Source organism: Papaver somniferum, chromosome 8 (genome assembly GCF_003573695.1).
Source record: "Papaver somniferum cultivar HN1 chromosome 8, ASM357369v1, whole genome shotgun sequence".
Lineage (NCBI taxonomy): Eukaryota > Viridiplantae > Streptophyta > Magnoliopsida > Ranunculales > Papaveraceae > Papaver > Papaver somniferum.
The window spans coordinates 140,562,127-140,589,129 of record NC_039365.1 but is presented as its reverse complement, the minus strand read 5'-3'; the positions used below and the strand labels follow the sequence as shown (position 1 = coordinate 140,589,129).

The following is a 27,003-nucleotide window of genomic DNA, read 5'->3' as shown; positions in this document are numbered from 1 at the left end:
CAAACTGGGGGATGCTCATTGGGTATTGGTTTGACGGTTTACAGCGTGCGGCGTACACTACGCCTGTTACAAGACAGTGTCATAAGGATGAGACGGTTAGTAAATACAGGTAGTAATGGTAAAACGCTTTCTTTTATGGAACATCAATTCCAGGAATTACCAGTTACCACCTCCTCCCATTTACTCATCCGTTTTCTATTTCTTACGAGACCAGAGTATGTTTCACTTCGACTTGTATAAATAGGTCTTACCTATTTCCACCTAACAACAAGTTCTGGTCAGGAGCATACAACACTCAGAAAAACATTTGCTAGCTTTCCCATCTGTTAGCTTCCCACTTTCTGATACAAGTCGTAAAAAAACTACTCTTCCAGAATCAACTATCTGGTCTCAACACTCTCTTCGCTTCCCTCTCCAAAATCAACCCTTCTCCTTCACTTTGTGACCGAAGAAAGTCTGGAACGGCCATTTCTTGGTTTAGGCCGGATTTGTACAGATTGATATCTCGAATATAAAGTACTCCCTTGCAGTACATTGTTTAGGGTTTAAATTTGTTTCTCACCCACACACCCGAAATTACCAAAATCAGCAGAAACCATTTTCACCCTCAAACAATTGGCGACCACAGTGGGAGGTCAATCTCTCGGTTCCAATACCAATTCCAGAATACGTTTCTCTAACTCAGGAAAATGGTCGGTTTTAGGGATGAATCCGTGTCCTCAAGTTCTATTCGGGCGAACGGCAATGTTCCTTCTCCCAACACAACATCAAACAACACAATCGACGAAGGAATTCCGAGGATAACCGACTTGTCACGGATTCAGTAGATCCACACCAAGAACATGGATCTGATGAAAGGATCTGATGAAAGAAGCGATTAACATCATACTGGACTTCCTCATCAATTTAAAGGCGGAGTTGAACGATCCGCTTGCCCCGGAAACTCCAGCACTGGGGACTAACATCCCAGACGATCACTCCCAAGTCAACATCTTCACTACCAATCAGAAACCAGTAGGCCAGGAAGAGGCCTCACTAGTGGAAAGTTAATGTGAACTCTTACATCTTTCAAGAGATCAATGGATGGAGACGTTCACCGCCATCAATCGAATAGCGTTAAATGCGTCCCTGGTTCCTTCACGCCTGGAAACATCAAGAATGCCAGAGATGTCCATCAACAATGTCACGTTTACCGATGACGATATGATGACAGAGGAAGGACATAAACGGGCCCTACACGTCACGTCCCGTATCAAATACGTGGAATTCAAAAGGGCTCTCATCGACACGGGAGCATCCTCCAACGTTGTTACCCTCAGGACACTCAGAACGGCCATGGTACGACCTAACGAAGTCGACAATCCACTACAATGACCGATTTCGAAGACAACCAAACCAGCACGTATGGGTACATCAACCTGAATCTATCAGTAGGACCCTTCCAGTCAAAAGTGAGGTTCGAGGTAATCGAAAAGGAACCAGATTACCACATGATACTGGGAAAACCATGGCTCCACGATAACAAAATTATTCCTTCGACGTATCACCAATGCTTGAAAACCATGCTGAACGGAGAAGTCGTCCGCGTAGCTGCGTCGTTATCTCCATATGCGTCAATCTGCGACATGGAGATTTTTGAGCCAAGGAAAGGCCCGCAGGCCGCAGCCAACAAGACTCACCACACCCCACTACCAAAGTGGATGACCATTGAACGAGCCGATGGTCTTGCACCGCTTCACGGAGAAACCCGATCTTACATCACCCCTTCGGAAGAGAGACAAGCCGGCCCCCACCTGCCAATCCAGAATTTTGCTCGCACCCATACCAAGCGAGAACGGTTTTTTATCATGGGACATGATGAAAAAGGGAAAACCGTATATCAACGCCTCTGTTAGCAATTAACAGGAGAGACTACCACACAGTCTCTCCGCCCAATGGAACGCAAACGCAGTAATACGCCGCAGGAGGAAGTACCTGATGCACCACGACAGCTACAAGACGGGACCAACTCTATCTCGATTAGATCGACTATGTGCGCAGACGAACGCGTAAAGCTGTTAAACCTTCTCAAGGAATATCAAGACGTATTCCATGGACATACGAGGAAATTCCTGGCTTGGATGAGAAGCTGGTCATTCATCATTTACACGTGATACCCGGATCCAAACCGGTCAAGCAAACCCCGAGACAATTTTGGCATGATGTGGAAGAACAAATTAAGGTATAAATTCAAAAGATACTAGCGGCTGGTTTCATCAATCTAATTCACCACCCTACTTGGCTGGCCAACGTAGTCCCGGTAAAAAAGAAGAACTGCCAGATCAGGTGCTGTGTCGATTTTAGAGATTTGAAAAAATGTTGTCCTAAAGATGACTTTACGCTCCCCAACATCGACATGCTGGTAGACGCCACCAGTGGACACGGTATGTCTCTTTCATGGATGGATACAACGGCTAAAACCAAATAAAGATGTACGAACACGACGCAAGTAAGACGGCTTTTCGAACTCCTCTTGGAAACTTTTACTACACTGTGATGCCTTTCAGTTTGAAAAACGCTGGTGCCACATACCAACGCGCCATGACCACCATTTTTCAAGACATGATGCAATAGCAAGTCGAAGATTATGTCGATTACATAGTTGTTAAGTCAAAAACTCGGGCATCCCATGCGGAGATTCTACGACAAGTGTTCGAAATATGTCGCGAGTACGAACTGAAGATAAACCCATTGAAGTGTGCTTTTGGTGTCTCTTCGGGAAAGTTCCTAGGTTTCCAGGTGACTGTCGAGGGAATTAAAGTTGACCCAGTCAAAACACAAGCTATTCCACGATGCCACCACCACGAACCGTGAAAGAACTCCATATTTTCATGGGTAAAATAAACTACATTCGCCGCTTTATACCAGGATTGGCTCAACTTGTTGCTTCGTTTACTCCCTTGCTGAAGAAAGGAGCAAGCTTCGTCTGGACCACACTACAACATGAGGCGTTCCGGAAGATTCAACAAACGTTATCTTCCCCAGCCATCATGAAATCTCCCATACAAGGAAGACCGCTACACCTCTACACTGCTTTTAGTGACACTGCTGTCGAAGCTCTCCTCGCCCAAGAAGATGACGAAGGGATTGAGCATCCCATTTACTACTTCATTCGAACTTTAAAAGATTCCGAACTCAGATATCCCAAAGCGGAAAAAGCGTGCTTAGTTTTGATTCACTCCATATAGAAATTCAGGCATTACTTACTTTCTAATAAAGTGGTGTTGTTATCCAAGTCCGATCTTGTGAAGTTCCTCCTCTCAAAACCGGCCCTGATAGGAAGGCCGGCCAAATGGCTCCTCCAAATGTCAGAGTTCGACATAACATGCGCTTCCCCGAGAGCCATCAAAGGGCAAGCAATTGCGGATTTACTAGCAGCATTTCCGGGAGAGAGCACCATGACACTACACGAGGACCTCCCTGGAGACTTTCCGGAAATCTCTTTCATCCAAGAAGAAACGTGGCTACTATTCTTCGATGGCTCTGCTACCCCTAACAATGACACTGGAGGAGCAGGTGTGGTTCTAGTATCCCCAGGGTGTGAAGTCTTCTCTCATTCCTTCAATCTATATTTCTCCTGCACCAACAATTCAGCAGAATATGAAGCCTTTCTCTTCGGGATGTCCTTGGCTAAACAAGCTGGAGACACACGTCTGGAAATAAGGGGGGATTCTAAATTACTTTTCAACCAGGTAAACGGAGTATACACGCTTAAGGAAGTAACATTGGCCCCATACAGAGCCGAGGCACAAAAACTACTAAACTACTTCGCCGACGCGACCATAAAACATATTGGGCGCAGGGGAACCCGACACGCTGATTGCCTAGCTACGCTAGCATCGAAGCTGCAATTTGAAGGTTTTGAGGAAACTGTAACAGTAAAGAGACGAACCGTGGATTCAACATGGATTTCACAACCCGAAGAGGATGAAGCCGGTGACTGGAAAATACCAATTATCCAAGATCTTAAAAGCTCGCTTTCCCAGGGAAAGGTCAGTCTCAAAATCTTACAAATTTCTCCATGCTCCAAGGGGTGTTGTACCATCGAAACCCAGACGGTTCCTTGTCAAGATTCCTCGGAGAGGGAGAAGCACAACAACAACTCAACGGCGTCCATGTTGAAGTCTACGGGCAAATATTAGTGGTAACAATATGTCTCCGTTTACAACGCCTTGGCTACTACTGGCCAGAAATGGAGGCTCAATCTCGGTTACTTCAAATAACCTGTTCTAACTGTCAAGCGCTGCCGCATCAATTAGAAGTTTTCAATATTGGTCACGCTGGGGACTGGCAGGAGCCATACACCCGTTACCTTCGTGACAGTATGCTCCCCACCAATAAGAAGGAGGCAGTCAAGATAAAACAAAGGTCCGAGAGATTCGTATTCCACGAAGGAATCTTATATCATAAAATCTTCAGAGGAAGTTTGCTATGATGTTTGAACGAAGCAGAAATCCCAATCATGCTGAAAGAGATGCACGAAGGCGAACATCAAGGAAAACGGAAATTATTCCTTCAGATACACGAGAAATACTACTGGACAACTATGGAGGATGATGCAGCTGTTTTCGTCCAGAGGTGCAAAAAATGCCAAATTCACGGAAACCTTATCCATGTACCATCAACTCCCCTGTATTCAATAAGTAGTTCGTGGCCCTTTTACAGCTGGGGTCTCGACATCATTGGAAAGATTAACCTTCCATCCTCAAAGCATCACGAGTACATAATAACAACAACCGAATATTTCACCAAATGGGTCTAAGCCATACCTTTACGAAGGACTAATGGAGCCACAATCGCGGCATTCATTAAGGAGTACATTATCTGCCGATTTGGCGTACTTAAACACATCATCATCGACAACGGCACTCCTTTCGCAAACAAGCAAGTACGGGAATTACTCGAAGAATATGGAATTAGACAAGTCTTCTCCACCGTGTACTACCCCCAAGGGAACGGACAGGCTGAGAGTACCAACAAAACTCTGATCCGAATCCTCAGTTGGACAGTGCACGATAATCCTCGGACATGGAACGAGCAACTTCCAATGGCACTCTGGGCGTATTGGACATCACCAAGAAGTTCCACTGGTTCTTCTCCCTACTCCCTCGTTTACGGCGCAGACGCCATCCTACCAGTATAAGTTAAAATCCCATCAGCTAGGATTTCCGAAGCAAGTGGAGTTCGATGGGATGAAGCTGAAGCATTGAGCGCCAGAGTAGCATAATTGGACACTATAGATTCCAAAAGATCCTAGGAAGAAGAGCACGCACGAGCATACAGAAATAGGGTTTCCAGAGCATATAACAAAACAGTGAAGCCTCGGGTTTTTCAAGTGGTAGATTTGGTACTGAAGACTGCCAAACACATCCAACAAGACGCGTCCGCACCAAAATTCGCCGCAAAGTGGGAAGGTACTTATATAGTCACGAAGGCGTACAACAGTGGGTATTACAAGGTCATTAAAGAATACGGAGGAAAATTGGAAGCAGTCATCAACGGAAAGTGGCTTAAGGAATACTACGCCTGACCACCACCTCGCGCCCCGCCATATCACAAACACGGATAGCCAGGCATCTTTTCACTTTTATTCCCCATCTTTATTATCAAGTTCTTTTCCTTTGTTTGATTGAAGCGAATCAATAAAATTCTCTTATTCTTTCAAAAAAAAACCGATGCAAAAAAAAGGGGGCAAAAACATGCTCGATATTCAAAAAGAAACCAAAACATCTCGCAACTACATAACACAGAAAAGCCCATCCAACAAAAAAAGGGGGCAAAAACATGAAGACATTATTGCTCTCAAACTTACGGAGAACCGCCCAATTGTTCTTCTATGTAGAGGCGAATTCCTCTATTTTAGTCAGGGAACAGTGAGTGTCATCGGCATCCTGAAGGCGTTAAGCTCTCAGTCTTATGGAGAACCTCCCAATTACGTTATTCTACATAGAGGCTATGATCAAATGCCCGGTGTCGAACGCTCCGGAAAGGCCTTTCGAGCGACATATGCATCATACTTCGTAAAACACGAATCGTCACATGGATCCCTGAAGCCGTGTCAGAAACATGCAATATCATGATTTTACGGTTTCGACCTTTGTTTAAAATCCACCATCTACATATTGAAAGTGTAGTTGAGCACAAGAACTCCATGGAAATCATCATACAAGACGAAGGACTACTCAAGGAACTGGTGGATCTTCATCGAATAAAAGGAATGTGGAGACTTGAACTTATCTATCACTCAAAAGTATATTTATCTCCTATCTTGAGACAAAAGTTGTTTTGCTATATAGACTTAGATTATACACATTTGGTATTTCGATCCGAGTTTACCTCGCCTATCTATTTCTCGAAATATGTGTTGGTAAAGCTTTCGCTTTAGCCAAGTTCATCTTTACCTAGTGACGAAAGTCATGTTAAGTTTCAATCACTTTGAAAATTGCTCTGACGAAAAATGGTTTGTGAATAACAACTATATAACGTCCTCTGAGAATGTTTTAATGATTGAAATGAGAGTTTAGACTATATAACCATTTGGATGATATGAGCATTGTTGTGGAAACACATATATGTATAAGTCCTTATTGCTTGAACCGAAGTTTGCGAACTTTGTTGATCAAGTGAACCGGAGTAGCGTGTGAGCTAAGTCCGGAAACTGGCGAAGTTCTCAAACCCGAGAATTTCTGCCGGAGTTTGTGAACTTCATCCGGGAACTTAAGTCCGCGAATCCAGTCCGCGAACTTGAGTAGGTTATGTCTAAAAACGATGTTTAGTGAACTTATCTTTATAAACTAAGGAATGCGATTGCAAACCGTGGCTATAGAGTTCATGAACCGATTCATGTGAATCATATCGTTTTTGATTCAGTTGTGTATTGTATAGTACATAAGATTTCCTTGCAATTGAATAACTCTCTAACTAGTTCATTTGAGTCATTTGAACTAGTTATGGTGAAGAAGAACATGGTTTATATGAAAGTGATCATATGGCTAACCATTTGGTTAACTATTGTTGAACCAACTAATGTACAAGTTTGGGTACGGTTACACAAGCCCAGGAATGTGCATTTCATTTGTGTATAACAAGCTATGTTTTCGATCTAACAGTTGATAAATATTATCTTGAATCTAATCAGGTTTTCATTTAACGGTGAATATTGAATGCTTTGTTACTAAGCTAACATTGATTGCAAACCCTGATTTGAAAGATTGTGTAAGGGAGAACTCTAGAAACTGGGAAACCTAAGACCCACACATGCTGTGTGATACTAGTTGTGCTAAGCTAGAGTCGATTCTACTTTAACCTTTGGTTTCTTATTCTAAAACAGGTTAACGACTTAAAGACTTCATTGTGATTGTGAAGCCAGACCGTTACTACTTTGCTTGTAGTCGTGTGATCTGATATTGGTGTTTCTATCGTACGAGTATAATTGGCTTGGTATTTCTATCTCCGATAGGCAAGATAAAAAGTAATCACAAACATCTTCGTCTCATCGTTTGTGATTCCACAATATCTTTTTTCGTTGCGTCGATTAAGACTATTATGAGGTGATTGAAGCGCTGCGTCTGGAAAGTCACATGTGTGACCTGTTTTAGGGAATTTTAGAGAGATTAAAGCGCTGTAAACCTTCCCAAAGATTTGTATTTATCTAAGGAAGAGTTTAGAATAAAAAGGAAAGCTCAGAAACGCGTAGAAATTCTAAAACAAGAAATTGCCGCAACTTGGCCGTGAAGAGAAGAAAAGATATTTTGGAAGATTTGGGAGAGACTTAATCGGTATTTTTGATATAAATAGATGTCTTGGGTCATATAGAAGAGGTGTCGAGAGTTTGGGAACCTAAGGAGAGCCAGAGAAGAAGAAATCAGAGCTTTACCAAACTCTGTTTCTGCTGCTGCTGCTGCTGAAGAAGAAGAACGCGAAGAATATTGACGCACGGTAAATAGTCGCAGAACAGTGTCGTTGTTTAACAGCTGAAGAACATTAAGCTGTGCAGGGCAGTCGTATTCTAGGGTCTTAAAATCAGCGACAAAGCAACAGTTTTTCTGTAACAGTTCCATTGTAACACTTGTTTTGCAACACCAATACACTGTTGCAAACAGTTTGTGTTATTACTTTTCACTCTTTTAATCATCTTTTGAGCAACAAACACATATTTTGAGATCATGATTAATATGAGGAGCTAAACCCCATTGCTGAGGTGATAGAGGAAGTTATTTTTCCAACAAAAAGTGGTATATTCTATTTTCTCTTTTTATTTGCAATAATTATATGATTATTTTCCTTGAACTATTATTGAATATGATTTTTATTTGAGTGATTGTGATCTATTTTGATGGAGTATGCTTAGTTTTAAGACTTTCGATGCTTCATACTTGGTATTTACAATTATTACTTTTGAAAATCTACTTGTTGCAATATTTTAGAATCAAGTAGATTCTAAAATGGAAGGGTAGCCGTTGATTGTTGCAACCCTTCGTTTGGCAGCCAACGACGTTTGGTAGGGCCGGCATGGCTTTGGAATATTTTAAGAGCGGCCAAAATTAGGGTTTTGGCAAAACCGTGATGTTTGGATTTGGGTCGGAAGTTGCCACGCGTTAGGTGGCGAACTTCTCAGATGAAAGGGTAGCCGTTGATTGTTGCAACCCTTCGTTTGGCATCCAGCGACATGTGGTAGGGCCAGCATGGCTTTGGCATATTTTAGGCGCGTCCAAAATTAGGGTTTCGCAAAATCGTGATGTTTGGCCTTGGGCCGGAAGTTTCAATGCGTTAGGTGGCAAACTTGGACGGCTGAGATCTGCATCTCCGATGGAAGGGTATCCGTTGATTGTTGCAACCCTTCGTTTGGCAGCCAGCGGCATGTGGTAGGGCCGGCATGGCTTTGGCACGGAGATGAGGATAGCATGGTTGGCATTCCTTGGCGCAGAGATGTGGCTGGTATGGTTGGCATGCCTTTGCGCAGAAATGTGGCTGGCATGGTATGCCATTGGCACTGTGGTGCGGATGGCATGGTTGGCATGCCTTGGCGCGGAGATGTGGCCGGCATGGTATGCCATTAGAACCGTGGTGCGGCTGGCATGGTTGGCATGCCTTGGCGCGGAGATGTGGCTAGCATGGTTAGCATTCCTTGGCGCGGAGATGTGGCTGGCATGGTATGCCATTGGCACTGTGGTGCGGCTGGCATGCCTTGGCGCGGAGATGTGGCTGGCATGGTATGCCATTGGCACCGTGGGGCGGCTGGCATGGTTAGCATGCCTTGGCGCGGAGGTGTGGCTGGCATGGTATGCCATTGGCACCGTGGTGCGGCTGTCATGGTTGGCGTGCCTTGGCGCAGAGATGTGGCTGGCATGGTTGGCATGTCTTGGCGCGGAGATGTGGCTGGCATGGTATGCCATTGGCACTGTGGTGCGGCTGGCATGGTTGGCATGCCTTAGCGCGGAGATGTTGCTAGTCAGTATTGAGGGTTCTGCCGTGGAATATAGCGTATATATATATAAAAACGTACCCCAGTAATTTTTACGTAGGCATGTTGAATGATTCAATAAATGTGCTAGTGGTCGTAGTGACGTCATGTCAGATGTAAAGAGTTACGATTTTTTAACCCTAAGCTAAAAACCATCATCAACACAACCACACCCAATAATTCGTTTGACAATCTGTATGGACTAAACTCCAATATAATTCCGAGAGCACCAACTAAAAATCGATCTCAATCAAGAGATATATCAAAGATCTTTATCTCTATTTCTCAATTCAATCATCAAATAAAACAGATAGAAATCCGTGAGTTTGATTGATAAGAGAAATAACTTGTACGGTACCAACGACCAGTGTCCAAGTGTCAATCAATTTATATCCAATAAACAAGGTCTGATTTATCAACTGATTGAACTATGCACAACCTGTGATATTTCAATTATATAAAAAAATATAATGCGGAAAAGAAATAACACAGACACCATAAAAAAATTTAACGCGGAAATCGCAAATGTAGAAAAACCCCGGGACCTAGTCCATATTGAACACCAAATTGTATTAAGCCACTACAGACACTAGCCTACTACAAGTTAACTTTGCACTGGAATGTAGTTGAGACCTAACCAAGTATCACACTGATTAAGGTACAGTCACGTTCCTCACGCCTTTAGAACCACGCCGGATTCTACGCACTTGATTCCCTTAGCAGATCTCACCCACAACTAAGAGTTGCTACGAACCAAATTCGAAGACTTATAAACAAACCTGTCTCACATAGATATGTCTATTTTCTGATAGATAAATATGTCTCCCAAAGAAGTACCTATGAAGTTTTGTTCCGTCTTATGATAAATCAAGGTGAACAGGAACCAATTGATAATACGGTCTTATACTCCCGAAGAGCAGCCTAAAAATACCAATCACCTCACAATAACTTAACTATATGGTAGTAGAAGAAGTTACTGCAGAATCACAAAGTCTGAGACGAAGAACTTTTTGACTACTTTTTATATCTTACTTATCGAAGATAAATCTCGAGCAAATCTCAGAAGATGAAAATATGAGGGTACCCGAATATAACTCAATATAAAAAAATTTCACCTATAAGTCCTTTCTCCGAAAGTGATTATCTATACAAATAATCGGTTCACACTTCATGTGATCGTCTATGAACACGAGATCGAGACAATATGACAACAAGATAACTTGTGTGATTGACTATGGATACAAGATCGAGACAATACAATAACGAAGTATGTTTACTTGATAAAAGGTTCGGACTTAACCAAACACAATAGGATTGCTATCAAGTAAATAGGAACTAACGTTTGTGTATTTTACTTCTAATTATAATAAAACAATTATTATTGCGGAAATAGAAAAGTAAAAGACACAACAATATTTTGTTAACGAGGAAACCGCAAATGCAGAAAAACCCCGGGACCTTGTCCAAAATTGAATATTCTCAGGATTAAGCCGCTATAAAAAATCTAAACCAACTTCGTATAGTTGAGACCAAGCAACTAAACCTATAGTTCACCTAGTTTCGTCTATATCCATGCGCCTCCAACTTTCAATAAGTCACGCACTTGGAACAATTCCTTTGGTTCATATACCAAACAGTAAAGGAACAACAAATATGTTCGGTAACAACTCTTTTCAATCAACGTGATATGAGTTTGACAAAAGGCTCTTCCATTTATCCCAATAAACTCCTTTGTCAGGTTCTTACATCTATCCAATAACAATTACCAAAGTAATTGTCAAGATTTTGCAGTCAATACTTTGAATCACAAAGAATTGTATTGATGCTGATCTACTCAACCAATCAATCAAATCTATCACAAAAATAAACCGATTATAGTTGGATCCTTTTCCAGCCGAAACAAGTTTGGTGTATACCAAAAATTATGAACCCAAATATCTTCTTTATCTTCAAATCTTCTTTGATCTTCAATAAACACCTGCACACACAGAACGAAGTCTGTTAACAATGGATTATCATAAGACATCTTTAGAACTACAAACAGTCTAAAGATCCCCGTCGAAACTTCGATCTAGTTTGAGTGAATCTTATATCAGAAGAGAAGATTCGCAGGCATAAACAAACTAGGTGCAATCAAAGTTCAACAACCGTTAGTCAATCAAATCAATTGAAAACTAATAATAAACTTCAATTATATAGTTTCCCACCAATGGTACTAATAGAGCTTCTCAATCCCAAAGAAGTTTTTAAACTGAGCGGCCGTAAGAGATTTCACCTAATTAGGTTACTTTCTTCTCTGAATAGGAGGCTCAACCAGTAACAACACAACTAGGTAGTTTTGCTAGCTCTGAGGATTAGTTTGCTTGAAATGCAAACTTCAATATTTATTGACCAAGGAAGTTTGGACACCAAGGAATTTCCAAAACCGAATACTCTCATAGATATGCAATAAACACCAAATCGGTTTTCATAATTACTGGAAATGCTATGTCCAATTAATGACCGAAACCTCAGTAGAAAATATCCAACTAGTAAATGCATATTACTAATTTTTATTTTCTAAATATATGCATTTTAATTGATGGAAACTAAAAGCATATAAAACTAAAAACCTTAATTAAAATATTCTCAATTTATTTCGATCCCGGATTCTCCTTTAGCTATTAAGGAATATCTTTGAATAATAAATGATAAGAGTTACTACACATATTCAAAGTATGTCGACATATTTACTTTGTAAATCCTTTTTTCATATTTATAATCTTGGAATCGATCTGCCACACTTCCAAACAAGTTTGGAATTGGTTCATCTGACTTCCAAGAACCATATGATTGATTATCCTATCAAATCACAAATCATGGGTTTCACGGTTCTACCAAAACAAGTTTTGGTTCTACCTCCATGTGGGTACTATAATCAGTCACGCTAGTTACCAAATCTTGGTTGACTAGGTATTAGGATCGGTTCCCACATATGTATGCTATCTAACTTGTATTTGTTACACATGTTCATAGGATCGGTTCCCAATAACTAAAAACGTGTTGCACATTTTCATAGGATCGGTTCCCAATAACTACAAACTTGTTTCACCTTTTACAAGGATCGATTCCCCTTTTGTGATCGTTTGCACTTATTACTAGGATCGGTCCCCCAATGTTTAGAGTTGGTCATACCAATTACAACAAATCGATCATACCATCTCAAGTGATTACTTAACATCGGTTTCACTAATAAAAGTCATACCAATACATAAGTCAGGACTTGTGAATAGTTTTACCAAGAACATAGACAAGTCATGATCGATTGGTAATCCAAAGATTTGCAATGAATAACAATACCAATAAGCCTAGTGATTTTCCTTTCGTTTCATAAAACAAGTTTATGAATTGTACTTCCTTTAAACGAATGTAAACATTGTTTCCTAGGAAAAAATCTTCACCCATACCTATACATAATCACAATAGCATTCATACGATTATGTCGATGTCTTATATACGAAGTTCAAAAGATAAGCGTTATACTTCGTATTGTATTCCTTAATACTATATCTAACTAGAGTATAATCAGTCATAGCTCCGCAGTTATGTTTTCAATATGCACGGCTTGAAAGATACGTTAGGGAATGAAATATTTCAAGTCAAATATTACTAATCTCAAGTGGAAGGATGACGTCGTCGTTCTAACTCCTTACTTCTTCACATTCTTCAAGTCTTCACGTAATACTTGTAATGTCTCATATCATAATACTTTCAAGCTTACCTATACGAAGTTGACTCTAGTAAATAATCAAGCGACTCTTTATATGAGTTTTGGTTCACTAAAATATGACAACCAAACTTGACATACCAACGCTTGGTGGGTTCAACCGAGCTATGCTCTAACAGAAGATAATAGTCAACATGATATAACAAGTAAGATCAAAATACGCAACTACAGAGAAAATAGTTTGATATGGCTTCAGGAATCCCAAATGAAGTCTTCAAGTCGTTAACCTAATAGGTTTTTGGAAAACCCTATTTTAAAGGAGAATCGACTATAGTTTGCAACTAGGACACAGGAAAATGTCGGGATTAGATTTTTCAGTTGCTAGCGTTCTCCTTATATAGTCTTTCAAATCAGGGTTTGCTTACAATCAAAGCTAAGATAGCTTAATAACAAAGCATTCAATATTCAGCGTTAGATGAACTCTTGATTTAAGATTCAAGCTAAGTATGCTTTAAAATAAAGCAATCAATCTCCACCGTTAGATGGTCTTAGCTTGTTACACACAAATGAAATATACCCTCATTTATATATGGGTAACCGTACCTAAACTTGTATATTGAGTTGGCTCAATAACAGTTAACCGAAGTTAGCCATATGAACACTTTTGTCTTAACCATATTCATCTAACACTTCTAGATCAAATATGATGACCAATCAATCATGAAAGATAATCAAATGAATCTAATTGTGTTTCAAATAGAGTTGTTCAATTTTTCACTATCTCATAGAAATATATATGAACCAATTGAAACAAAATCAGATTGATTCATAATTGTACAAAGTGCTTATACAAGAATCAATGCATGAACATTAAGCCACAGTTTGCAAAGATTGCATTCCTTAATTCATAAATGTTTAGTTCATGAGTATGAGAATCATACTTAACCAATTTTAGAACTTAAACCACTGTGTTCGCAAACCAGGTATGCAGACAACAGCTCCGGACCTTGGCCTTGTCCAGCCATTCGCAAACCAGGTATGCAAACAGCTGTCCTGGACCCAACTCAGGTAGAACCGTTTGCATACTAGGTACGCAAACAAGGTTCCCGGACCTGAATCATAACAATACAGTTCGCATACTAAGTATGCATGTCGTGTTGTATCCAGACATGTTTAATTGTTCTAAACTCCCATTTCAATCATTGAACCATCCTTAGAAGACGAAAATAGTTGTCTCACACAAACTATTAGCTTCAAGTAATTTTCAAGTGATCGAATGATCAATACGTAACTTTCCAAGCCGATATCAAATGATTTCCTCACACAAATCATATAAGATGTTTCAAGGCAACTTTCACATGATCATCTTTTGACTTAATATTTATTTTCCAACAAATAAACTGTTTCCAACTAAACTCGTCAAGAATAATGATGAACATAGTTAAATCAAAAAGCTTCCAACGCATATTTCAGAAATAGATAACTGAGATAAACTTAGCTCGAAATATCAAATGTGTATAATGTAAAAGTCTAACTAGCTATACGACTTAGTCTCATTAGAAGATAAAATAAAATAGAATTCTGAGTGATAGATAAGTTTTAGTCTCCACATACCTTTTGTTCATAAAGTTCCTTCAAGCTCTCCTCAGTAGATCTTCGCCTTCAACCGATGAATGTCGTGAAGTCTAAAGCTCAACTACATATTCTATCCTAATCCGAAACATAGCTATAAGTAGACTAGAAATCAAGACTATAGTTTTGATCAACTAAACTTAACAAAAAATCTTGAGATAGCAACGCTTGCGAGTTCGACCGAGCAGTGTTCTAACACAAACAACTTGTCAAAGGTGTTCCCAAAATCAATGCTAAGATCGATAGTGTTTGTGGAGCTTGTCAGAAAGGTAAAAAAGTAAGAGTTCCACATAAATCATCACGAGAAATTACCACCAAGGCTCCACTTGATTTACTTCATATGGATCTCTTTGGACCCATCCAACAACCTACTATTGGAGGGAAGACATATTCTTTGGTAATGGTCGATGATTACACCATATTTGCTTGGGTGGCGTTCTTAGCCCATAAGAATGAGACCCTAAGTGAGTTCAAGATTATTGTTAATTATATTTATAATGAACAAGGTTGCAGACTAAAGAAAATTAGGAGCGATCGTGGAACCGAATTCAAAGACACGAAAATGTTCGAGTTTTGTGACACAATGGGTATTATTCAGCAATACTCACCACCCGTGACTCCACAAGTTAATGGTATTGCAGAAAGGAAGAATAAAAGCATACATGAAGTGGCCATGGTGATGCTCCATAACAAAAACTTACCTTTAAAGGTCTGGGGAGAAGCTATGTATACATCCTGCTACTTGATCAATCTCGTGTGTCTACGCTCACGAACCCTGAATTCTCCTTATGATTGCTTAGTTCCAAAGCTATCTTAGCTTAAACCTAAAGCAACCTGTACTTGAAAGTCTATATAAGGGAGAACCTCAAGCAACTGGGATTTTTGAATCCCACTATCCTTGTGTCTCCTAGTTGTAAACTAGAATCGTCCTCTCCCTCAATCCCTTCTAGGGTTTAGCGACTAGAAAAACTTCACCTAGGATTCATGAAGCCAGGTCCAAATATTTGTAGAAAACAAATTTTTGTAGTTTTGGCAGGGGACCTGACGCAACTGGGTCCTGTTATATTCTCCAAGAATGCAGAAATATTGGTTACAAGGATATTTACTAAATCTCGGAGCTTATTTTGGAGTTTAAGAATTGTTGATAATTTATCAAAAGCTAATGTTATTTGATTGTTTTACAATAAGCTCTTGCATAGTTTTATTACTGATCTGGCTTGTGTTTTGCAGGATCCATATTAGAATAAGCTTCTAAGGTATTGCTTTGACAATGGTTCTTTGTGGCAAGCTTGTCAGTAATGAAGCTGAGTGGTCATATGGGAACTGGAAAGAAAAATAATCAGAGGGAAATGGAAGGAAAAAAACCCCTATAATCTCGAATGAAGTAGGCACATACGTTAAGCCTCTGCGCGCATAAGATTTTGGTAAGCCTGTCATTCATGAGGCTAATTGGTCGGATGGATGGAAGGATTACTGTTCAAGTTTCTACTAATTGCACGCGAACAAGCAAGTCTTTTGTGAATCATCAGTATTCACATATGAAACGTTGTTCCTTGAATGCCTACGTAAATTATTATTTCGAGAATCTGTCTAAAGAGATCAATACTAGAGCTTTTTCACTGCATTTTGTTGTTTCTTCATAACAATTTTGAGAACAACAACAATAATAACAGATTATCACAGTTGGCCAATTCGGCAATGCTAAAAACAAAAAAATAGTAGCGTGGTAGACAATTGATGTGGAAGAGAAGAAGACTCATAACAGGTAGGAAGCAACAAGAACTCAAACCAGACGTCATTGATCTAGGTAAAAACACTTAAAAACACATGATGCTAAGAAGGGACACTCAATCTTCCGTGTAGGTTTTCAACCACTGAAGTGGAATTTCAGCGGGCAACCTTAATTTTGTAAACGAAGGAAAAAAATATCCGACAACAAAAAAGTTTGTCGTTTTCGTGGTTCTTTTTCACCAAACAACATTCTTACTGTCATCTAGCTCCTAGTTAGTAATTCTCCCGCGAACCTTAACGAATTGACCGAATTCGGGTGCATTTATAATTCGTTTGAATAATTGAGACATTTGTTTATAAGTGACTCGGTAATGACTCGCTCATTTCAGTGTTGGGTCATTGACTCGGCGATTTAAACTGGTTCGTTCATGTTCTTTAAGAGATTGTAAGAGGTAATTAAAATGATTGTAGGTGGTGAAAATCGAACCTTTTTTAAGAGATTGTAAGAGGTAATTAAAATGATCGTAGGTGGTGAAAATCGAACCTAGAACCCCTGGAATGCTAAGTAAGACTCCAGACACTGTGCTGTTAGGCTGTTGTCGAATAATCTTTAATGTATTATCCATATAACAACAATTGGTTAAAAAAACATATTCTTCCGTTCCATATAACCTTTAAAATGTATTTTCTATTAATTTAATGTATGCCGAATTTTCAATTCCGAACTCATATCTGTAAAACGAATTATACACATACATATGCCGTTCCAAACTACTGCCGAACAGCGAACCGTTGAACGAATTTTTGACCGAATTCGATCAACCCGAATCTGTATAATTTCCGTACGTATACCTTTCTTTCTGAACTCACTTCCGTACCCCGAATTTCTAACTAGTGTTAAAGCACTGCTTCCCCCGTATAGTCTATACTACTCGGTTTTTTCCCCATGGCCCATGCTCTCACGATGGTCCAAACTCCAAACCCATTTATTTAAGGGAGATAATTGTCCAGAAATCACTATGCCGAGGAGGGGATATTATTAAGGCTGAGTCCTATGGGCTAGATTGAGCTGCTAGATTAGCAGAAAAGTGTTGCAGTTCAAAAAAAAAAGTGTGGTCTATTTGTTAACACTAATTCTCTCTCCTAGCATGTGCTCGCAGGTGAAGTAGCAGCGAGATTGAAGCGCTGAATGGTTCAGCGCCACAAAAATCACCTTCACGCTGAATGGTTCAGCGCTCACAAAAATAACACGGATCACAAAAATCACAAAATTTGATCCGACGGTTGAAATTGGTTACACTGAACCAAACATCGCTGGACGGTGGTCCCAGCTGATATAGGCTGCTAATCTAGCTGCTAGATTAGCAACCATAGGACTTGGCATAAATGACCGAACTCTCTTGGCGTTTTCCATAAAGGGTGGCCTTCCATAAATTAAACTTTCTAATTAATCACAATGAAATAGATAAAACTTACTAATCAATCTTTAAGAACACTAATTAATCACAATCATTAACATATAATCATTATCATTGACACTAATTAAATAAGGGTATACCTGACATTATTAAAATGGTGGGTAAAGGGTGATGGTTTTTTTGTATCTAGTGGTCCTATTTTATCACCATTTGGTATGCCCGAAGAAAAATTAGTATGCCTGCCTGAAAACAGGTTTTCCCCGTATTGGCTATATACTACTCGGATTTTGCCCATGGCCCATGCTCTCACGATGGTCCAAACTCCAAACCCATTTATCCGAGGGAGATATTTGTCCAGAAATTACTATGCCGAGGAGGGTATATCATTAAACGACCGAACTCTCTTGGCGTTTTCCATAAGTAAAACTTACTGATACAACAACCCTCTCTCTATCCTTTGTTCAAAAAAAAAAAACCCTCTCTATCATTTTCCTTTGGATTTGGATATTGAGAAATAGAGAAAGAAAAAAGAAACAAGTGAAAATGGAGAAATTAGGTCTATTGAGATTGATATATCGATCATCATCATCGGCTTGCGCTAGATCTACTCGATTCTCATCTGCTATTAATAATAATCAACAACATCTCTGTAATAGCTTCTTCCGTCAATACACTACTCCTTCATATCTCAAAAGGACATTCTTCTCTCTTACGCCTGGTTCCGTATCAAGCTGCTCCAAACATATCTCTTCTGGTTTGTTCTTTACTCTTTTCTTTTTGTATTTTCTTTTAGCTCAATTATGAAATCTTGATTAATGTGTTTCTGATTTGAAAATTCGATTAGGGTTCTAATGATTGCCCTATTAATTTCCATGTTGTTGTTACGTCGGATTTTGGATTTAATTGTATGAAGTTAGACTGATTATGCTTATCAGAAAGCAAACACAATAGTATTTCAAACTAATATGTTCTCAGCATGCAGCAAAACCAAATAGACAAAAAAAACAAAAAAACTATTCAATCCTCCACGTCGGTGTAAGTAAGTCTTCTGTAACTGCACATCAACAAATCCCGTCCATCTAGCTAAATGTCTGATAGGAGACTTGGAAGAAATATATATACACAATGGCAACTCAGATCTTTAGTCCATACTCTATAATATCTTTGTTGGGGGAAGTTTCTACTTAAAATAAAATAGCTTAGGTACTTTACATCTATTCTACCCTGTATCAGTGTCTGGCTGGAGGTTTTTTTCTTGTGGATTTTGGTAGCAAAATATTCCTAGCACTGGGGAAATGCTTGATTGCAGCAGGAGGAATTATCCGTTTGTTGATTGAATTTCAATAAATCATCACACTGTGGCATGCCTAGTCTTTTTTTCCATGGTCTTCCTCACACATCTAACTATAGCTTGCAAGTTGCAATGGTTGTGAAATGAGCATGTATCGGTAGGTAAATCTTCAACCCTTCGACGAATATATTATTAGTCCAGTTACAGTCAACTGATGAACCTAGTTTGTTGGATGAAAATGTTGTCGCTAGCTAACTACAACAACTGATGTTATTCCTAGGATCCCTAACAAGAGAAGTTTGTATCACTGCCCGCGGTGAAACACATTTTGTACATATAAGAGCTTAAAGCCAAGTATCATTCAATGAAAAAAAGAAGAAAAAAAAAATCTATTCCTGTCGTTTTACTTCAAAAGTTAGGCTTTAGCCTTATGGACTTCCTCATGTGTTTTCTAAGGTTGGTGTCTGCCAACCCCATGAGTAATACCTTAACCTCATAAACCAAAGAAACAAAACTGGTCGGCAAGATTTATAGTTCGTATGTTTGCATCAGAAATTGAAGATGCGTGAGAAACTAATGCATCCTTTTTTGAGTTTACATTGCATCCATCTTGCAAGTTTTTCTCTCATTCTCTGCATCTTCCTGTCACAAGTTTGTCAGGCTTTAGTTTACATTGCATCCATCTTGCAAGTTTTTCTCTCATTCTCTGCATCTTCCTGTCACAAGTTTGTCAGGCTTTTCTACTGTTTTCGGATACATGCCTACAATGGCAACTGCAATAATGGATAGCTCTACACTACAGTTTAACTTTAGCAGCTGTAAGTTTTAAACATACATATTGATGATAAGGTCAGAAGTCAGTGATCATGTGCGAGACTAATTCATTTTACAGACTAAGTTCTGCATCTTACAGATTCTGTTCATTTTGTATAAGTCTGTAGTTGATAATCTAATTAATTAATCATTGATCAATACATACTGAATGATTTGAGGAAACAGTTAAAAAAATGCATGTATTCATCATTGAATCTAAATTAAAAAAACATATCTTTTTGAATCAACAGCTCATAAAATTCACTCAAATCATAAATTAGAAAGCTTCTGCAAAACATAGACAATATCATTCCGAATTGCTAGTCTTCCTCGTTGTCTTGTTACGGAACCAGGAAATTAAACTTGTGGATCTGCAACACGTAGACACACCAACAATAAGTTCGAGTACAATTATATACTTCTAAAAATTCAAGTCATTTAAGTCAGGAATACTAAACACTCAAATGGCATGCACAGTTTACCTGGAGCTTAAATCTGCATCAGGCCTGGCTTTGAATACCCATATGGACTATCTTGCAAACTAGTTATGTCATTTCAAAGTGAGGTGGCGTTCTCATTGGTTGAACCTACACGGAAATAGAAAGCATTCATCATTTTAAATTTGAAACTATGTGATCTGAAATTGTTTTCTGTTTGCGTATTAACAATACTGAAACAGTCTACCAACGGCAGCAAGTATTATTATGTCTATCTATCTCTCCTCCCCTTGTTTTTTGGAGTGACCATGGATTAACCAATGTATAATGATGCTAAAGCAACAAATACACAATCTGTTATGATTCATTTAGACTTATTCAAATTATATTAAAATTATCCAGTTCTGTTTCCTTGTCTATAAGTTCTAAATTTTCTCTGGATGTGCTCATTTTCTATTTATGCAAACACCAGAGCGTGGGTCTACTTTCACTGCCAGCCTTGGAAGTAGGAGGTCATTTAGCGATGATGTTTCACACTTGCCTACCGTATCAGACCCTGACGTTCAAAAGGCCTTCAAAGAATTGATGGCTTTGAACTGGGATGAAATTCCAAATAGTGTCCAGGATGATGTCAAGAAAGCGTTATCAAAAAACACTGAGGATAAGACTGGCAAGGAGGTACTGGAAAATGTTTTTCGTGCAGCTATTGCTGTTGAGGAGTTCAGTGGTATGCTTATACAACTGAGGATGGGAATTGATGACACTCTTGGACTGAGTGGAGAGGTATTCACTAAGTGCAGAAATCAGAACTAGATCGACGCATTTCTCTCTGCATTATTGTGACCTAATAGTGTGTCTTTACGTTGTAGAACTCGCGACCCCTGCCTGGGGAGCTTAAAGATGCGCTTCGTGTTGTATATCAACGTTACACAGCATACTTGGATTCATTAAGCCCGAGCGAGACCTATCTGCGGAAGAAAGTTGAGACGGAGTTGGGAACAAGGATGATACACTTAAAGATGAGGTGTGGTGGCCTTAATTCCGAGTGGGGAAAGGTACAGATTCTTCCATGGCTATTGCATACTTTTCTGTATAATATTTATTATTAGCTTGTCAAACACAGGTGTTTTATATGTCGCTCTTATATAAGTATATAATATAATTATGCATCGATAATTGGTTACTTGTTACAGGTTCTTCCATGGCTATTGCATACTTTTCTGTATAATATTTATTATTAGCTTGTCAAACACAGGTGTTTTATATGTCGCTCTTATATAAGGATATAATATAATTATACATCGATAATTGGTTACTTGTTACAGGTTACTGTCATTGGGACCTCCGGACTTTCTGGTTCCTATATTGAGCAGCGAGCATAATTTCAGAGAGTTCGTCGCTGTAAGCTTTATTGTCGGAGGAAACATGATTTCAGATGTTTGATGGTTAGATTGGTGTGTTGTCTAACCAGCCTCTACCATCTTCATTATGGTAGTTTTGAAAGAAAATAAAAAGGTCTTCCTTATTCAATGGAAAGAATGCAAACAATGATTTCTTTTTCCCCTCTCTTTCTCTTCTTTCATTTGGTTTGAACTTTCTTTTTTCTGTGGCCCTGCAATTGATGCCAAGTAGTAACTTTGTCTATGTTCTTACAAAGTTTAATGCTTCTAGTAGCTGCAAATATGGGAAGTTATTAGGTTAATTATCAATCCAGAGGTTATATCTATTTTCTGCCTATAAATAGAGGCTAAATTCCAACTAAAAAATGGTCACTTTCTAGTCCTTTTCCTCAATACTCACCTAAGGGTGCATAGGAACCGAGCCGGTCCGCCGGTCCGTCCCGAAACCGGTGGAACCGGACCTGATTTTGGACCGAACCGAGGAAGGGGATATATGTACCGGTCATAAACTAGGAACCGGGACTAAGCAGGCACAGGTACACGGTCCTGCCCTAATCTCGTGCCGTCCCGGACCGAAAGTACCGAATAATTCTAACGCTAGGATTTAGGGGTAGTAGATTACTGATAGCCGTTAGATCTAGGGCTGGTATATATAGATAAATTTGGCTAGGGTTTCTCATTTGGTCTCTTTTTTTAGAAGAAGAACATGAACTCCATTAGAGTTACATCCAGCCTTACAGGGAAGATTTATTCTCTTCTCCATACTTTAAAACTCCACGAACTCCATATTTCATTCTCGATCCAGAAGAAGAAGAAGAAAAAAAAATCAGTGATTAAATCGTTTCTCTTGTAAGTTTTTTCCTTTTCTTTCTTCTTCAATGTTAATCAAGTTGTATTCATTATTGTGTTTAAATCGTTTGATTTGGACTACTAGGTTACTTGATTTTGTTAATTTGAGCTTTATTTTGATTTTTGAAGGGAAAAGATTCAAGGAACAATCAATCCAACTCAGAAATTGTTAACCAAGGGTAAGTTCATCAAAATCTTTGCTTTTAATGAAATCTGGGATTGGATTAATTGGGATTTGGGATTGTTATGAATTCTTATGGAGTTTACTTATTTTGAGTTCTGGACTGGAGTAATGGGGTTCTGTCAATTTGTTGAATTGTGCTGAAATTTTAGTAGATTGTTAGTGATTGAATCATGTATAATTGTAGTGTTCTTTCGATTTATCCGTATTGGGGGCATCTAATTGTGCTGAAATTTACTAGATTATGTGATTGAATAATTTGAATCTTTCACAATTGTAGTGTTCTTTAGATTTTTTTCCTATTGGGCATCTAATTGTGCTCAAGGTTACTAGTATATGTGATTGAATCATGTAGAAGTAAAATTGCATAGTGTTCTTCAATTTCTTTTGATTGTGTGGGCATATAATTGTACAAAGATTCTTGAGTGACACTGGACTCGGCATCAAGAACCCTTAGCCATCTATTTTGATTGTTAAACATGTTGGGACACTGAAATTGACTCTAAGATTGAATTGTGATCAATGTTTCTAAAAGTCTTTTGTTTTGTTTTTAAAATTTCATTGTGATTGCTTTGTTTATCTAACTTGATCAGGTGTATTGTTGCAGGTTATCTTGATTAGTTGTTGAAGCCTGTTATTTGACTAGAGACAGGACAACTAGTTGTTATATCACTACCAGTGCTGCTTCCATGGAATAGATATTCAAGGCTTTGTATCTGCCATTGCCACCAGTGCTACTTGTTACATTTTTACCACCAATATCCAGTCAGTGCTACTGCTAGTATGCTACTTGTTACTTGGACTCTTTTACTACTTCTTAGTTCTTACTACTGTTTAATTGTGTGTGTGAATGTGTGAGTGACTGTCTGTCAGTCTTTGACTCTTATGGTACTTGTTACTTTTTCAGTTTTTTAAAACTTGGTATTTGATAGTTTTCTTTGCTAGTATTAATAGTATTGTTACTTCTTGTTAGTTGTTAATTGTTAACAATACATGCTTAGTAAAACAAGTCCTTATTAACAGGAATTTTTTTGTCTGGAACCGAGTATAGTACCGGAACCGTACCTGGTACCGTATTAGTCCCGAACAGTACCGGAATCGAGGTACAAGTACCGGTCCAAAATTTTGGAACCGAGTTTAGGAAGATACAGGTACTCGGTCTTGGCAAGAACCGAACCGTACCGTGTGCACCCTTAGGTGACTCACCTGCTTAGAAACTTTAGAAACTCTCATCCACTTTAGCAAGGGGTGTCTTGCAAGTACCCCCACCCCTGGGGTAAATCAACAACAAAATGTATCTTAAATCTTTCTAATCTTTGAAAATCATTTTAAATGATAAGGTTCAATTTCAAGCGATCTCTAGTAAACAACCAAATATGCTTCTCTGAATTATGCTAAATTTAATTTCTTCGGAATTTTGGCTCCATCTCTGATCTTGTAACTAATTAAACTACTTGATTCTAGACGACTTTGCTGATCAAGTTTGAAAAATTCAGCTCAGTGCTCCATTTAATTTCTCACTCTGTTTCTCCCATCAATTCCTTGACTTCTAGTATACATCATACACATTAGCGTTATTTACAACTAAATCTGGTGTGGTAACAAATTGAATAAAATAATGGATTTCTTCATTTTATTTGTTTTCTTTCTTCTTTTTCACCTTTGGATGGGCTAGAGATTTACTCTTTAATACGACAATTTGGTTTTCCAGATGAACCTATGCAAAAATCTGTTGTATGACAGTCTCGGCATTCCCATTGTACTGAGCTAGAAGATGGTTCGCACCAGCTCTAGGCAAAGCCAAGAATTCCTGGAGAGAATTTTTGTTTGAAGAATTCAGAGGTTGCAACATCTAAGATATAAACAGCTACAACCAATAGATGGAAAGAATCAAGAGACCATAATCAAATTTGACAAAAGCCACTTAGAGTTCTCAGGAAGGATAAACATAAAACTTTCATCATAGAACCAGACCATCTGAGAGACGACTTACCATAACTTTGAGTATAGCACTTTCATCACAGATAACATCTCCTGGAGAAACCTGAAAGGGGCTGCTACTATCTTCCAGCATTCTGCTACTTGAAAGACACTGTAACTTGGGAAGACCCAGAGGTGTCAGCATCAAGATTCATGTTGGATTTGGATTCAGTAAGTAGGGGAGTGTTAATATCCTTCAAAGAATCGATCTTCAGAAGTCCTTCGAAACGCTCTTTACACATTTGAATTTTAAACCACTCACTGTGTGAGTGAATTGTTGTTATCACTATCTTCATCAGCTGTGGTTCTTCTATGCCAAGCCTCCTACCCAATGCCACCTACATTTGGATCACATGCAAGTCCGGTAACGATTTTATATTGCAACAGAGAAGAGAGAACTAAGAAATTTTACATGCGTATTACAGTATTAACCTGGACGAGATAAACCAATTCTGGAAACTGCTAATAAACAACCACTGTCGACAAGTAAACTTACCTGGAGCGAAGTTGCTAGGAGAGACAGAGGTACTCCTTTCGTAAGTGCATCTTCATTGGGTGACATTAAAGCCAAGAAGAGGGTCTCCTTCAAAGGTTTAAGCAAAGTTGCATTGCTAGCTGTTGAAGGACCTAAATATGATTTTGCAACCTGTATAGCTCTATCACGATCACCGGAGCTGACCAACTTAAGAAACTCGACCTGAAGCACCACAGAGGTCAATGTGTGATGCCATCAACTAAGCCATCAGGCTCTACTTTCTTATTTTTCAAGGATGGAGGCTGTATACCAGGGTAAATATAGCAATAATTACCTGCTTAAGTTGAAATAGAAGATCAGGATTGTGCACAAAGAAGTTAGGGTCCAGGGCGTTGATCTCCTTTACAACCTCCACGGTCATTCCCTTACTCGCTAATTCCTTCATCTCCAGCACAACATCATATTTGTACTCCTCCCCATTGTGGAAATTCTCTGACGCAGGACGTTTTACTGAAACCTACAAGAAAAACAAAAAAAAAAACAAAAAAAAATAAAAGTAAAGCACGAAGGTCACGACTAACAAGTTCAGGGTATGAAGAAGAACCGATGATAACAAGCCAGCAATGTCAAAGCGCCTCTTTTCAGACCACTGAAACGAAAATAACAACTACTATTATATTTAGCATTCCCTATAGAAAGCACCATCTAGATTGGTTACACAGATACGAATATGGCTGTCAACCACAAGCTGCAGAATAGTGGTATCCGTTGTCAAATTCAGCATAGCAAAGAAATTCAGACTCTGGGTCATGGTGGATAGGTGATTATACCTACATATGTATACACTAAAAATCATCTATTAACTGCTATAGATACACAAAGCTTATCTTCTAACAATCAAGTAGACACACTATCAGCTTTTACAAGCAACTCTAAATCAAATACATTGACATACACCGGATGAATTTTCATTTCAATGTTCTGCGCCCAGTTTTCAGGCACCATCCTCTTATTTACCCCTCTCCCTTTCCATTCCACAATTTCCTATTAGTCTCTTAATTGTGTCCAGCAGTGTGTCCGTCATTGACCGACACATACCGCATACTCCTATCATATAAAAACAGCACTACATATTCCTAACTATCTTGATAGTTGCACCTGGCTATGTGTACTCAACTGATAAACATAATGCGCAAGATTAATAAAAGTATCCCCCTCCCATTCAGCTAGCGGTCTTTATGAGTTCTCTTTGTTAGAAAAAACGTGTGTTGAAAAGCATGGACCATTACTTGATCCCTAAACCTATTCCCCATTAGTTGTTTTTTCCATTTGAGTAACCCGTTATAGAGGCGGCATGGTTTATTAGAGGGGCGGCATTCTAATAGGACAAAAAGCGTCATTACATGATCATTCAAGGTGTCCCTTACAAAAAAAATACTGGAAATGACAAATTAACCCTCATAATTGATAACCTAGTTTAGTGATGATAATCAAGTTTAGTGTTAATGATTAATTTCACTTATATTAACTCAAAATCAAAACCAAAATCAGATTTTTAGAGTTAAAAAAAAAGTTTAGAGGAGAAGGT

The 27,003-nt window shown here is 38.9% G+C and overlaps 2 protein-coding genes and 1 long non-coding RNA gene across 3 annotated transcripts; 2 read left to right on the top strand and 1 right to left on the bottom strand.

Annotated features, from left to right (window-relative positions):
- Positions 1-18,408: 18,408 nt before the first annotated feature.
- On the top strand, positions 18,409-22,239 carry LOC113303231 (succinate dehydrogenase subunit 5, mitochondrial-like). The gene is made up of 4 exons (XM_026552252.1): positions 18,409-18,743; positions 21,003-21,313; positions 21,400-21,585; positions 21,856-22,239. The coding sequence occupies exons 1-4, from the start codon at positions 18,533-18,535 to the stop codon at positions 21,910-21,912; spliced, it is 765 nt and encodes a 254-aa protein (XP_026408037.1). The 5' UTR covers positions 18,409-18,532; the 3' UTR covers positions 21,913-22,239.
- Positions 22,240-22,602: 363 nt separating this feature from the next.
- On the top strand, positions 22,603-23,890 carry LOC113304184. Its single transcript, XR_003338066.1, has 3 exons — positions 22,603-22,779; positions 22,909-22,958; positions 23,568-23,890. It is a non-coding gene; the product is annotated as an uncharacterized LOC113304184 (long non-coding RNA).
- A 1,141-nt stretch (positions 23,891-25,031) lies between these two features.
- On the bottom strand, positions 25,032-25,894 carry LOC113303740. Its single transcript, XM_026552813.1, has 3 exons — positions 25,750-25,894; positions 25,437-25,637; positions 25,032-25,278 (listed from the first exon to the last, which is right to left on the bottom strand). The coding sequence occupies exons 1-3, from the start codon at positions 25,858-25,860 to the stop codon at positions 25,039-25,041; spliced, it is 552 nt and encodes a 183-aa protein (XP_026408598.1). The 5' UTR covers positions 25,861-25,894; the 3' UTR covers positions 25,032-25,038.
- Positions 25,895-27,003: the final 1,109 nt, after the last annotated feature.

Bases quoted from the DNA above. Each gene is read 5' to 3' on its own strand.
- LOC113303740 (XM_026552813.1), bottom strand. From the start codon at position 25,860: ATGAAGGAATTAGCGAGTAAGGGAATGACCGTGGAGGTTGTAAAGGAG. The intron at 25,638-25,749 runs GTAATTATTGCT...GTGGTGCTTCAG, and splicing joins TTCTATTTCAACTTAAGCAG to GTCGAGTTTCTTAAGTTGGT. The intron at 25,279-25,436 runs GTAAGTTTACTT...ATCCAAATGTAG, and splicing joins TCCTAGCAACTTCGCTCCAG to GTGGCATTGGGTAGGAGGCT.
- LOC113303231 (XM_026552252.1), top strand. From the start codon at position 18,533: ATGGAGAAATTAGGTCTATTGAGATTGATATATCGATCATCATCATCG. The intron at 18,744-21,002 runs GTTTGTTCTTTA...TGCAAACACCAG, and splicing joins CTCCAAACATATCTCTTCTG to AGCGTGGGTCTACTTTCACT. The intron at 21,314-21,399 runs GTATTCACTAAG...TTTACGTTGTAG, and splicing joins CTCTTGGACTGAGTGGAGAG to AACTCGCGACCCCTGCCTGG.